We start from the raw sequence: 14,918 nt of genomic DNA on the forward strand, positions 1-14,918 counted from the left end.
GCATGTGCGTGTTGGGGGGCAGGAAGTTTTCTTCACCTAAAGACCGACACTGAGCAAAACGGCCCTGCCTCTGGACACATGCCAGCTTCCTAATGCAGCAGCTGTGCATTATTTTCATAATCATCTAAGTCAGAGTACACTCAATAAGACAGTCTGCTAAGGAGCAAAAAAAAAAAAAAATGAAATCTTTACAAAGCAATACGCAAACTATAAATGCAGCTTAAGAAAAACCCCAGGAGCAGAAGAGTGCTTGACGTCAGCCGGGGTATATTTAGCTGGGCCACCGCTGGGCTGGCAGAGTCAAGTCACTTAGGGAGGCATCGGTGCCGCAGAGGCCTCTCCGCCGGCTGCTGCACCCCTGGACCCGGGGGACTGGCATCACGTCACACAGTCCACATGGCAGGGAGGGGCCGGGGGCTCTGAAAATGGGCACTGGGGACCCAGGGCACAGAACTCAGGGCATTTGGAAGGGATCTAGGGCCCCCAACTTCCATCCTCCAGGTTCCTGGGGGCAGAGCATGCTCAGAAGCTCGAGTCCAGCGGAGGGACCCTCTGTTACCAGCCAGGCTGGGGCCCCAACCCAAGGAGCAGCCCTGGGAGCTGCGGAGCCCAACTTGACAGGAAGAGGGTGGGGTAGGAAGCTCCTCCCACCTGTCTAGGGGTACCCAGGGGCCTCCCCAGGGACCACCCTGACCTGGGAGAGAGAGACAGAGAAAGCATACTGCACTGCTGTGATGTGCTTGGCCTTGGGAACGAAAATAGATCCTATTTTGTTCTAGCTGCCCGACTTCACACCCCATGCCTTTGGGCAAATCCTTCCCTCTCCAACCCCATTTCTTCCTCTGTAAAGGCGGCATTGTGACAGCCCCTGCCTCACCCTTGGTGTGGACCTAAGTGGGGCAGTGAGTAGAGGCAGGAGCACAGAGCCTGGCAGGAGCATGGTTGGCCCTCAGTCCTTACAGCTCCCTCTTGTCCTGTCCCCCAGAGCTTCCGCAGGCTCTGGGGACGTCACAGGGATAAACAAGGAGGGCCCCGCTCTTGGAAGAGGCACAGACTTGGGGGAGGGCCAGGAGAGAGAGTAAACTATGGTAGTGCAACCTTGTTAGTGTCAGAAAAGAGGAATCCGGACGGGGCCAACCAACCTGAGCATGCCAGGGCTGCCCAGGTTCAACCTGCAGGAATGCTCAGCTTGGTCCCTGTAATGTTTTCATTTGAGTCAACAGTTTTTCTTTGTTTTGTTTGTTTTGGTCTTGGTTTTTGCTCTTTGAGACAGAGTCTCACTCTGTCACCCAGGCTGGAGTGCACTGGCACGATCTCGGCTCACTGCAATCTCCGCCTCCCGGGTTCAAGCAATTCTCTTGCCTCAACCTCCTGAATAGCTGGGACTACAGGCATGCATAAAAATTTTTGTGTTTTTAGTAGAGACGGGGTTTTGTCATGTTGGTAAGGCTGGTCTTGAACTCCTGACCACAAGTGATCCACCCACCTCAGCCTCCCAAAGTGCTGGGACTACAGGTGTGAGCCACGGTGCCCGGCCAGAGTCAACAGTTCTTAAATGGGAAGGTTTGTGCAAAAGTTCTGAACTTCTGGCTTCTCTTGAAAAACTGGAGGCTGTGGCAACAGTGAGACTACACTCCCACCTGGCAGCAATGAGCTGCCCCTGGGGATAGGGGTGTGGACTCTCCAGTTTGCCTCAGACCCCACCACTCCCCACTGCCACCCCAGGGTGAAGGGGCAGCTGATGTTACCATTGTATAATCTAGCCACTCTCCTCTTTTACATGATCAACCTGGTCCCTGGAGGCACCTGAGTCTCGGACCCACGAACCAAGGGCTGGGGGACCTGAGGAAGGCTTCACAAAGCAGCCTGGGGTCCAAACCAGGCTTGCTGGGGCAAGAGGAGGAGGAAAGGCGCTCCACCGATGGAGCAGCAGGCACAAGGAGAGATGCCAGAAAGTCCAGCGCAGGTTCAAGAGCCAGGTAGCCTGTGACAGGGGTTAACAGGGGCTGTAGCCTGCAATGTGGGAGTTGTGGAGGGCACAGTCAGGAGCCAGGGGTGATGGGACGGAGCCAGAGTTTTTGGAACAAGCCCTGTTGGCAGAAATGGGAAAGACTTGAAGGGGGATTACTAGGAGTTATATAATGAGGGGGAAGAGGGTGAGGAAGAAACATCCCCCCTCTTTCCCCTCATGCCTCAGGTAGGGCCTTCAGTCCAGGGCAGACCCAGGAGGGGGAAGGGCCGTCCACGGAGAAGCTGCACCAGCTCACCCGTTGCCATGGAGACCAGGCTGCAACCTCCCCGGCTCCCCCTGGGACTTGTTTCTGTGGGGAGAAGCCTCCTCACCCACCTCGGCCAGGACAGTGATGCTGTCAGGAGGCAGCGCGGACCTGTGGAGCCACCTCCCTCGCTGGAATGATGGAGAGTGGGCAGAACGGAGCCCCCATTCCTCCCTGGCTCAGGGTGCTCATGGGGAAACTGAGGCCCAGAAGACCGCTCCTGGCAAAGCCCAGTCTTCCAGAAGCTCCTAGAACATCTGGCACCAGCTGTGTGCAGACTGTGGCCAGGGCTGGCTGCTCTGGTCAGGAGGTCGGGGGCACCCTGAGGAAAGGTCAGCTCTAGCCCACAAAGCACCTCTCGGTCAAGGAGCCATGCGTGAAAGGAGAAAGGCAGGGGCTGTGGGCGCCCCTGAAAGTTTGCCGGCACCGTATCTGCTAGACACATGTAGGCTTCGTTGTGTAAACAGTGGTGCAGGGAAGAGGAGCCAGGCCTTCCCCATGAGCAGAGTCTCACTGCTTGGTGCATCACATGAGTACAGAAAGAACTAAGGCAGGGGTGAGGAGGAGAGCCAGTGGAGGCCAGTTTGGGGCAGTGGAGTCAGAGAGGGCCTGCCTGATCAGTGACATTTGAACCAAGAGTTGGCAGAGCTGCAAGAGTGAGCCATGGGGTAATCTAGAGGGAGAGCATTCAGGTGAAGGTTGCTGGAGGAGAGAGCGCCCTGGGGTGCTCTCAGGGGCTGAAGGAGGTGAGTGGCATAGCAGGGAAGCCAAGACAAGGCGTGCTGCTGCCCCCACAGGAGCGGGTGCCGGGCCAGACGCCCTGCTGTGCCTGAGGGTGCCAGGCTGGGTAACCAGGAGACTTCGGAATCTGCGTCAGCAGAAGCAGCAAGGCCGGGGGCGGAACTAATTGCCTGTCACTGACTAATAGCCTGTTTGCATTTTCTCAAGCACAGCACATAAAGCCTACAAAGTAAGGAGAACAACTCCATCGGCCTCTTGTACAAATTGGTCTTGCGATTCCACAGTCCTCCCATCCCTGGAGTGGCAGCTGGGTCCACTTTTCACACGTGACACCTGGCTCTTACGGAGGGAGCTACTGCCCTGCACACCAGACCCGAAAGCTCATTCCTGGGGCGGCAGGGGCTCTGGGACCAGGCTTCTGGGCCCTCGGGCCACAGGGTGCTACACACAGCCCGAGGCCCATGTGCTCCCAACTGAACTGACCAGACTGTCTTTCCCCTAAACCTCCAACGAGGCCTGAACCAAGCACAAAAGTGACAGCACCACAAAAACCAAAAAGACTCAAAAATGCTTGAGGGACCCAGTCTCTTCTTTTTTTTTAGATGGAGTCTCGCTTTATCACTCAGGCTGGAGTGTAGTGGCGTAATCTTGGCTCACTGCGACCTCCACCTCCTGGGTTCAAGTGATTGTCTTGCCTCAGCCTCCGCAGTAGCTGGGACTAGAGGTGCCCGCCACCATGCCCAGCTAATTTTTTTGTACTTTTAGTAGAGATGGGGTTTCACCATGTTAGCCAGGATGGTCTCGATCTCCTGACCTCAGGATCCATCCACCTGGGCCTCCCAAAGTGCTGAGATTACAGGCGTGAGCCACCACATCCTGCCCTCTCCTCATCTTTAGGCCTCTACAATTCCAAAGGGGTTCTGAGCCTCCTCCAGGAAGAAAGGGTGGAGAGGAGGTGACAGAGTGGGGTACTGTGCCCCCAAAGTGCACCTCTACCTAGACGCAGGATGGGGAGATGCCTCATCCTGGCCCCATGAGCTGTGACCCCACTGTGGTTTCGCCTCCCTCAGCAACTATATACAGGACTACAGGACATCTCTCTTTCTCTTCCTGCATTTGTTTTTTAATATTAGGGACATTTTTAAAGAGCTGGAATTATCCTTTTAAAAAAAACAAAAAACAAATAAACAAACAAAAAACAGTGAAGGCCTGTGAATGTTCTCAGCATAGCTTAAGGTTTAGCAAAGAAAGCCGAGGGGACACACACTGGCTGCCTCTTCTCAATTCGAGCCCCGCAGGATCTGAGCCACTTTCCCTCTCCATAGGCGTGATGGTTAATACTGAGCGTCAGCTGGATTGGATTAAAAGATGCGAGGTGTGGTCCCTGGGTGTGTCTGTGAGGGTGTTGCCAAAGGAGATTAACATTTGAGTCAGTGGACTGGGAAAGGCAGACCCACCCTTAATCTAGGTGGGCACCATCTAATCGGCTGCCAGCACAGCCAGAATAAAAAGCAGAAGAACGTGAAAAGACTAGACTGGCTTAGCCTCCCAGCCTCCATCTTTCTCCCATGCTGGATGCTTCCTGCCCTCAAACATCAAACTCTAAGTTCTTCAGCTTTGGGACTCAGACTGGCTTCCCCGCTCCTCAGCTTGCAGAAGGCCTATTGTGGAACCTTGTGATCGTGTGAGTTAATACCTTTAGTAAACTCCCCTTTGTATATATCTATCCTATTGGTTCTGTCCCTCTAGAGAATCCTAATACAACAGATAAGCAGCAATGGCATCCTAGCTGGTCCCCATAATAACTTTGAGGTTACAGAGCCCCATGACCGAGCTGGCCCAGCCCTCATTCTATAGAACTCAGGGGGTGGCACTCCCACCTGACATCAGCTCCGGGCTGGCAGGCTGGAGAGGCAGGTGGGAAACTTCTGTTTGGTTTCCATTTTTCCTTTTAAGAGCTGTTCCCCCCTCCCTGCTCACTGGAGAACATGGTATTTGGGGGTCAAGAGGTTTCTGTTTTGAAATGCTTCCCAAAGCACTGAGCCTGGCCAGGTCGAGGGCCGGGGTATCCTGGCTCTGAGGGTTGAAACATTACCATCCCTCACTGAGATGATGATGAGGTCTCAGGCTTTAATGAGGGAAGACAGAGTAATTGCCTCTTTCTTTGGGAATAGCCACTGAAAACCAATACTAATAAAACTACCCCACATAAAGGGCTGTCCCCTGGCCAAGCAGGGCACTCACCTGTGATCTCACCCAATCCTCACAGCAGCTCCTGCCTGGGGAGAGCCTTTTATACTCCCATTTCACAGAGGAGGAGCAGAGAGGAAGGGGCAGGCCACAGGCCACCAGCCAGGACTGAGCCCCAGCTGCCTGACTCTAAGGAAGTCTGCTAAACCAGTGGTTTCCAGGAGGAAATAACACATATGGAAGGACATCCACAGAACCGAGCCATTCTCTTCCAACCAGCTAATGACGCCGTGCTGGCCGCCTCTCCTCCCTCCCTTTTACCCTCAACCACTCTTGCACCAGCCCCTGACAGTTTCGGCCAGTGTTACATCCCAGGCCCCTCCCGCTCCCCTAGCTGGTCACCCAGCCTTCCACCCCACTCCTCCCAGCACCACCCAGCCACTCTCAGCTCTGAGACACAAGCCCATTATACGGAAAGGTGGCAGAGGGCTGTGAGCTTTCCCTAGGATTCCAGAACTATGGGGGCAGTAAGACCCACCCAGTTTCCCACTCCCCCCAGATGACCATGCGTACTCTCTGGAAGCTTCCTGGGGCAGCCCTAACACACCTCCGTCTCCCCACTTTCCCTAGAGTTACTTACCGAACCGGCCCATCATCATCCTGCAAACAAGAACACAGACAGAGCCATGAGATGGGTCACTCAGAACACAGTTTCACAACCAGCACATGGAGGATGAGAGACAGAGCCAGCCAGAAAGCTGGGCCCTTGCTGCCCAGGTAAAGGCCACTCAGAACACAGTTTCACAACCAGCACATGGAGGATGAGAGACAGAGCCAGCCAGAAAGCTGGGCCCTTGCTGCCCAGGTAAAGGCCCACTGATAAGAATGCAAGTCACACTGTGCTACGTTCCAGCCCACTCTAATGATAAATGAGAGGTGCTTGTGTGGATTATTAACGTTTGTACAAAATCAGCAGCAAATCACCATCTCTATTCGCACATTAACCACTCTGTTAATGTTGTTTGGAGGGGAGGTACTTAAATCAGACAGTGGTTAACACGAAGATTTCAGCAGACAACAAGTCTTCCAGCAGCCATGGAATGCTCAAAACACAGGCTGGGCCAGGCACAGTGGCTCACGCCTGTAATCCCAGCATTTTGGGAGACAGAAGTGGGTCGATCACTTGAGGTCAAGAGTTCGAGACCAGCCTGGCCAAAATGGCAAAACCCCATCTCTGCTAAAAACGCAAAAATTAGCCAGGCGTGGTGGCAGGCACCTGTAATCCCAGCTACTTGGGAGGCTGAGTCAGGAGAATCACTTGAACCCGGGAGGTAGAGGTTGCAGTGAGCAGAGATTGCGCCAGTGCACTCCAGCCTGGGCAACAAGAGTGAAACTCTGTCTCAAAAAACAAACAAACAAAACAACAACAAAAAAATGCAAGACTGGAGACCAGCCTGGCCAAAGTGGCAAAACCTCCTCTAAGAAGAATACAAATAAATTAGCTGGGTGTCATGGCATGCGCTGTAGTCCCAGCTATTCGGGTGCTGAGGTGAGAGGATCGCTAGAGCCTGGGAGGTCAAGGCTGCACTGAGCTGGGATCGCACCACTGCACCCCAGCCTGAGCAATGGAGAAAGACCCTGTCTCAAATAAACAAACAAACAAACACACAAGGTTGCAGGTTACTCATGTTTCCAGGAGTAAACACAATGTACTTGCAGGACTTTTGGAACTAAAGGATCCTGGGGAACCACAAGGCCGGGCCCTGATCTCAGGCAGGCAGTAGTGGAAGCAATGAGGGAGACGGGAGTGGTGAGCAGCTTCTCCTCAAAGATTCCCAGTGAGTGAGTGCACAGATCATTTCCATACACTGCCTTCCTGAGAGGCAAAAAAGTCTTTATTTTGTCCCCAAATCCCTCTAGGCTCAAGTCCTTTGGCTCCATCTTATTTAATAAGCACTTACTTGAGCACCTACTATGTGCAGGCTGTGCAGCTACAGTAATTAATATCCCCTGGAGATAAACACTATGTGGCCCTGCCCTCAAGATGCCTGGGAGTGAGAGACCTGGTAAGCCAATATTTCAATGTTGGTCACATGTGTCCAGAGGCAACGGGAACTAACAGGAAGTCAAGCACTCCTGCTTGGCAGACAGGAAGGCTTCCTGGAAGGGGTGACCTCATAGCCACCTCTTGAAAGAGAAAGGGGGACACTGAGACTGGATGGGAGGTGGCAATGCTGCCTTAGGAAACTGAAAGTGGATCTTTGGGCTGCTGGTTTTCAGCAGACATTCGATGATTCAAATGTTCCATCAGAGCCTCTGCAGCCATGGGGAGGGGAAGGAACAGGAGATCAGGATGGGATAACCAGCCCTGAGGAGAACCCACCTGGAGCATCAGCCTGGAGAGGTGACCCAGCCTCTCCTCTATCCCGGCCCTGGCTGGCAGAGGGATACTGACTCAGGCTAGAAAATCCCAACTCCCTTCCTCACTGCTCAGGACCATCTGGTATCTGATTGAGGTGGCTTCCACTGGAATCTTCCCTGCCCTGACTTTGGGGTGCTCCCCTCTTCCTGGAAATTCTCTGAGGGCCCTAAGGCACTTCCCACAAGCCCCTGTGTTGGACTGTGCATGTCTGTGGATGCATCCTTTCTCATCAGCAGGATGGGTCACCCTGGAGGAGAGGAACTGCACTCAGCCCACCTCTCAGTGTTTCTGTTGACCTAGCAGGGAGGTTGGCATGCAACAGACCCTCGATGCCACTTACCACTGGTGAATAGCTGAGGCCATTCTCCCACCCACTTGCTCATTCTCTGTCTCTGGACCATTCTAGTTTTATGGCAGGGGCCCCAGCTCCTCCTTGCTGTCCTCATATGGGACCCCCTCACCTAGAGGGGGACTCCTATCACAGCATGCCCACCACCCAACAATGTGCATAGGCCATTCCTGCACAAGGAGGCAGAGTCTGTTTCCTGCAGCTTGATCCAGGATGACCCGTGACTCACTTTGACTCACAGAATTGAGGATATAGGTATGGATGTCCAAGACAAGGCCTCAAGGGGCCTGCAGCTGCATTCTCACTCTCTCAGGACTCTGAGGGCACCCTGGGAAGATGCCCAGCTCTGTGAGGAGGAAAGAGACCCAGGGGAGGCCAACACCAACCACCAGAGGTAGGGGGAGCCCATCTCGGCCTCCCCAGCCCCCAACCAGCCTTCAGGTGTCTGCATCATATCAGCAACCCCAGGCAAGACTAGCTGAACAACCACCCAGCTAAGCCCAGCCTACATTGCTGACCCACAGAATTGTGAGCAGCAAATGAAAGAGATGTTGTTTTAAGCCACTTGGCCTTGGGGGTGATTTGTTACACAACAATAAACAACTAAGACACCAGCCCAATCCCAGTTCCTCACGAGCAGCCCTTCTCCTACTGCTGAATAGGCAGAGCTGCTGCCAAAGGCCTACTGTGCTGGGCACAGAACCACATTCTCATCCTCCCCTCCTCCAGCTCTCCCTGTTCCCTTCACGTGCCTGGGGCAGACTTGGAGGCCTCTTCATGGGCCTCTGCACATGCGTCAGCCTGCACTCCACTGTCCCATCATCTTCCCTCACAGCTTGCAAGCCACGAGTGGTTTCCTGTGTCAGTTACGATTTTTGAAATACCATCCACGAATTCACAACACAGTAATTAATCACTCTGTGAACTTAGCTGACAGATTAGCTGAGACAATCAATTTTTAAATGTTCTCTTTCATCTGAAACAGGTTTAGTCAAGAGGCACAAATGCAGTGAATTCTAAAGATTCTTAGCAGGTTATTACAAGGAGTCCTTAAAACCACACACCACAGATACTGTTTGATTTGCTATTTTCAATAGATTTGAAGACTTTTAGATTTCTGAACACCTGCCCTCTGGCTTTCTCTAGGAGATAAGAGATGGCTTAGTAGTGTCTGTCAAAGGAAAGTTCTGGTTTAAACATGCAACTCTTGCCTCTGATGGGGCTAATGTAGATGGATAAATGAACCGAGACAATGGGTCTTTATAATCATCCTGAACTCTCTCTGCCTGCCCCACCTTGCAATGTTCTTAAAGCTCACCTTTTAAGATAAGGAATGAAAAAATTCAAAGGCTGTGGAAGGTAACTCAGTTCTAATGTTAAAAACTCTGAAGAAAGTGTGCAGAGGGAGGAGAGCTGGGGTGGGAACCAGCATGAGAATCACACGCTATAGTGAAGGGGCGTGGAGTGGAAGCAGCCCCACGTGTGCCGGCGTCCCTGGCTGAAGTGGCAGCCTGGGGCCCCGCTCACTCAGGGCAGCAGGGCGTGGAAGGGCAAGGCAGGGGTCCACTTACTCTGTGGTTGTGGTCAGCTCCTCTGAGATGTGGCTGGAATGCAGCAGGCCTTCCCGCTTCTGAAAACCCCAAAATAAACATACAAAATCAGGCAGTGGAGAGATGAGGAAGGACGCACTGACAGGGCAGACGAAGCTGTGGTGTCAGAGATCATCTTAGAAAAGAGCAACAGGAGAAGAAGGGGTGGTATTGGACATGCTTGCCAGGCCTGGGTGAGTGCACAGCAGGGGACCCTGGGCAGGGTGCCTTTCAGCAGCCACAACGTGTCCCCCTCCTTCTCCCACCCTCTGGTCTCCATGTGGCCCTGAGAGTTGGCATTTGTGTGCGTCTCATGAGAAACACCCCAGGTCAGGATTCCCCAAAGGGATCCTCTATGCTTTGCAGCCAGGAGAGGTGAGGCATGCAATTGGAAGGAACATAATTAACAGGGAACGTCCCCTGCAATCATGTGTGTACACAGGACTGAAGAGGGTGCCCCAACGTTCGTATCTACCACAAATTTCAGAATGTGATCTCATTGGGAAATAAGGGTCTTTGCAGATACTAGCTCAGACGAGGTCATCATGGATTATGGTGAGTCCCATCTTAATCCAATATGGCTCACATCCTTATTAGAAGAGGAAATAGACACAGAAACAGAGCGAAGAGGCCATATGATGACAGAGGCAGAGACTAGAGAGAAATGTGGCCACAAGCCAAGAACACCAAGGACTGACGGGCACCACCAGAAGCTGCAGGAGGCGGGAAGACCCATCCCCTAGAGAAGGAGATGTGAAGGAGGACATCCTACCCTGACAGCGTCTTCATTTCAGACTTCTGGCCTCCATAATTGCGAGAGAATAAATGTCTGCTGTGTTAAGCCACCTGGTTTGTGGTACTTTGTTACGGCTGCCCTAGGAAACTGATACAGTATATGTCACACTTTTCCCAGAGCGTGGCAGGTATCAAAAAGCAGTGATGGCCGGCGCAGTGGCTCACGGCTGTAATCCCAGCACTTTGGGAGGCCAAGGCAGGCAGATCACAAGGTCAAGAGATCGAGACCATCCTGGCCAACACGCTGAAACCCCGTCTCTACTAAAAATACAAAATTAGCTGGGCGTGGTGGCACGCGCCTGTAATCCCAGCTACTCGGGAGGCTGAGGCAGGAGAATCGCTTGAACCCAGGAGGCAGAGGTTGCAGTGAGTGGAGATTGTGCCATTGCACTCCAGCTTGGGTGACAGAGCGAGACTCTGTCTCAAAAAAAAAAAAAAAAAAGTAGTGATGGTGGTGAGGGAGGCATGGCAGTGGCGACGGTAGGGGTGGCAGCCCACCTGTCACAGGAGCTCCAGGTGGAGTCTGGGTGGCTGATCCAACCACCACTGAACCCCTCAAGGGACCGGGAACTCACTTCCCACTGGGCCAGCCCACAGTGGACACCATCAAGATCTGAGCTTCCATCCCTTTCCTGCATGTGACCCCCAGGGAATACTCAGGGTTGGTGCTTGTTATTGAACAACAGTGTGGGCGACGCTTATCCCGATTCTCAGGAGTGCCTGCCAAGGAAGGTCCAGAGACACTGTGTTCACCTAGTCATGGACCAAACGTGCCTGAGACACCCACCGGGATGCTGGGCCCAGGTCTAGGATTGGAGACATGAAGTTGGATGTTTTATAGGTTTGTAGTAAAATCTCGGTTTTATGGGGGAAACACTGCAGCTCAGCAAAAGCAAGTGATCAGCCTAAAGCCACGCGACCAGGCAGTAAATAAAGCCCTTCGCTTCCTTCCTTCCAGCCTGGAAATGCCACATCCCTTACACCAGCCACTCCATCTGGGGTTAGATAAGGGGTCCGCTGAGCAAGCTCAGAGGCCAGGGGGCTGCAGAGAAGAAACAAGGTGGCTCTAAGGTCTGGGGAGTAATGGCGCCCAGTTCACAGGACCCCCTGCTCCCATTTCATTCTGCTTTGGTCATGGTCCAAACAACACTTCTCTAACCCGTTATGGCAGGAAGCACCAGCAAGTGCTTGCCTGGTTCAAACTTTCTGCAAACCCCAAAGATTATCTTGGACTCAAGTGCAAGCCTGAAAGGAAATACTCCGGTTTCTGAGCCTGCACGAGGCTTCTGGGGCCCCGAGCTGACGTAGGTGGGCTCAGGAACCATATCCCCATGTGTCCTAGGGAAGCCTTTTCAGGCTGGCTGCCTGTGAACCAGTGGCCAAGACAAGGGGCCATAGGAATGGCCCCCCAGGTCCCAAGTCACCACCACCAGCCACAAACATCCTCCTTAGGAAGGAAACATGGAGACATGGCAGGTGGCCCTCGCCTGATGCCAGAGAGGCGCATTCCCGTCCAGTCAAGACTGAGCTAGGGTAACAGAGGGGTCAGAATGGGTTCAGAAAACACAGTGGCAGCCAGGTCCTCCTGGACCACAGAGACCACAGGACCAAGAAGTTTAAAAACCAGAGGAAAGTGGAGCCGGATGTCTCTAGTAAAATAAACACGCAGGCATCCAAGGTTCCGAGCGTGACCTTAATTCTGGCAGCAGTGGTCGTCACCGCAGACCCCAGGCGTGTGTTCCTCCTTTAGTGGCTCGGCAGCCCATGCTGAGTGCTTAGAGAATAGTAGGCGTTCAGTGCACGTTTACTGAGGGAAACTGCACACACAAACCCTAGGCAGCGACTGTCCACTTAAATGTAAGGGAAACAAGCCAGGCACGGCTGCTCCCACCTATAATCACAGCACTTTGGGAGGCTGAGATGGGAGGATCGCTTGAGCCCAGGACTTTGAGACCAGCCTGGGCAACATAGTGAGTCCCTGTCTCTACAAAAATCTAAAATTAGTCAGGCATGGTGGCATGTGCCTGTAGTCCTAGCTACCTGAGAGGCTGAGGTGGGAGGACTGCTTGAACCCAAGAGGCTGAGGCTGCAGTGAACCGTGACTGCACCACGGTACTCCAGCCTGGGCAACAGAGTGAAACCCTTTCTCAAAACATAAAATAAAATAAAAAATAAATGTAAGGGAAACAGCAAGAGAAAGGTAACTCTACTTCACCCTCTGTTAGAAGGACCTGGGTTCTGGTTCCATTTCTCCAAGTGAATCAAGAGAAATGAACCCAAAAAAAGAGATGACGGGGCATGATGAATAATCCACGGCGAATGCAAAGCGGCTTTAATTTGGGTGTCTGTTTCATCCCGCGGGGCCAACCTCCTCCAATGAGTAATAAGCACATTCAAGGGGATTGAATTCCAACCAGTTGGCTTTGGAGAGAAATGAATGTTCTTTTCAAAAATGTGGAAAATTAAACCCCAACACCCTCATGCCTCTGCTTCTGCCTCTCATCAAATCAATGCCATTGTTCCCGTTCCAATCATTTATCTCGGAGCCAGGGTGAGACACACATTTTGTCAAAAGGGAAAAATAGAAGGTAGCCTCCTGGGGGGAAAAAAGGAGGGGGAGGGCAGGAAAACTGCAGGAGGAAGAAGACATTGCCTCTCTGGCGGAGTTACGGGCAGGCCGACCGCTCGGTTATACTCACCCGCACAACCACCACCTGCACCGTTACATGCTCGGGAAGGCGGATGGGGGCCCTGAAGTGCATGGCCAGAGAGACCAGCAGGTGGAGGATGGCTACCAGGTTCTTCCCATGAATTGCTGCGGGAGGGAGGAGGAAAGGAGACACTTTAGATTGGGTGATACAGGAACCCGAGCCCACGTGCAGAAGGCAACAGAGACACAGCATCTAAATGAGACCCCAGCAAGGCAAGGACGGAGCAAAGTGTGGACAAATAAAGAGAGCTGATGAGCAACCTGGTGAAGTCATTTCTTGGTTTCAATGTCTCCTCTCCTGTTGGCCTAAGGTGACTTGTGCAGACACTTTTAGAAGCACAATGGTTTTAAAAGCAATAAATTGGGCAGTGATGAGGGGAAGGAACAGGATAGCAAAATGAGCACAGAAGGGAAAAGATCGTGGAAAGCAGGTCACGGCCACTTAACCATCACAAGGACGTGCGTTATGATCTCTGGCACTAAAAAAGGGCTCCCTCTATGCAATGAACCATCCCAACAAGAGTAGGCTGCCAAGGGCAGAGGCTGCTCTGGGGACATTAGCCATGAGCCCCTGCCTTGCCTGAGTCTGTCCTCTCTCCTCCTCAGCATGCAGACTCAGGTTTGGTCATCCTCACCACTTCTCCTCTGCAGGGTTTTACAGTTTACAAGGCACCCGATTCCCCACCCACGGACCCAGCAACCCACGAGACAGCCTGGGTCTGCCCAAGGTCTCGATGCCAAGAAACCAGGTGCAGGGCCAGGCTCCAGGGTCTCCTGCCCACTGCTGAGAGCCCAGCTCACCAAAACACAGAGACCTCTGGCCCAGCACGGAGAGCCCTGAAGCCACACCCTGACGGCCCTGCTTCAAGGGGAAGGACGTGGGGAAGGAGTGGGCAGCACCAAGCAGAACTTTCTCCTGGTTTAGTCTTTCACCTTCTGGGTTCATGTCTTGGCTGAAAATACCATGATGTCACATCTCCTAATGCCAGGGTCACAGGCAAACAGCCCACTAGGTGTTGCTGCCACCGGTATTTGGGGTTGAGTCCCAACAAAAATCCCCCCAAGGCTGCTTCTCTCTCGAAATCCCTCGGAGCCACCCATCCGTAAACATTGCCTCTCTCCGCTGCAGCATGGGGAGGATGGAGAATCGTGGCCTGACCAGGTCCCTTTTCTAGGAGCCCCCTAACCCTTCTCCTGTTCTTCTCCCCTGCAATGCTCTACCTCTTACAGCGCAGGGAGATGAACCCAATTCTAAGATGCAAGGCCAGATGGGATGATGATGAATGTGGATGACACATGTGGATGACGAATGTCGAGAGGACGGGCTCCCTCCAGACACTCCCTCCCACCGCAGTGTGGAACTCACAGTCCACGCTCCACCGGAGCACCCAGCCGCGGGGCCGCAGCAGGTCATGTACTGCTTCCAACACCGTCTGCAGCTTCTGTTTCTGCCCTATTTCGGACTGTGTCACCTCAGCCACATTCAGCTTGCATCCTGCCAGTTTTTCTGCAATGAGAAGGACAAGAGGAGAGGGTCAGAAAAAGCTGGAAGGGCCAGGCATGGTGGCTCATGCCTGTAATCCCAGCACTTTGAGAGGCCGAGGTGGGTGAATCACTTCAGGCCAGGAGTTTGAGACCAGCCTGGCCAATATGGTGAAATCCCGTCTCTACTAAAAACACAAAAATTAGCCAGGCATGGTGGTACATGCCTGTAATCCCAGCTACTCAGGAGGCTGAGGCAGGAGAAGTGCTTGAGCCCGGGAGGTGGAGGTTGCAGTGAGCCAAGATCACACCATTGCACCCAAGTCTGGGCAACCTGAGTGAGACCCTGCCTCAGAAAGACAGA

General features: G+C 53.1%; 1 protein-coding gene across 3 annotated transcripts in view; it reads right to left on the bottom strand.

Moving 5' to 3' along the window:
• The window catches only part of PARVB (parvin, beta), a 185,726-nt gene that overhangs the window by 23,242 nt on the left and 147,566 nt on the right, over positions 1-14,918 (bottom strand). For all 3 annotated transcript variants that reach the window (XM_011934778.1, XM_011934780.1, XM_011934779.1), the window contains 4 exons: positions 14,439-14,579; positions 13,062-13,177; positions 9,550-9,608; positions 5,848-5,867 (listed from right to left, as the gene is read on the bottom strand). In XM_011934778.1, the coding sequence (XP_011790168.1) occupies positions 5,848-5,867; positions 9,550-9,608; positions 13,062-13,177; positions 14,439-14,579 (336 nt within the window). The remainder of the gene's footprint in view (positions 1-5,847; positions 5,868-9,549; positions 9,609-13,061; positions 13,178-14,438; positions 14,580-14,918) is intronic.

Source organism: Colobus angolensis, unplaced genomic scaffold, assembly GCF_000951035.1.
Source record: "Colobus angolensis palliatus isolate OR3802 unplaced genomic scaffold, Cang.pa_1.0 Scaffold138, whole genome shotgun sequence".
In the NCBI taxonomy this organism is placed as follows: domain Eukaryota; kingdom Metazoa; phylum Chordata; class Mammalia; order Primates; family Cercopithecidae; genus Colobus; species Colobus angolensis.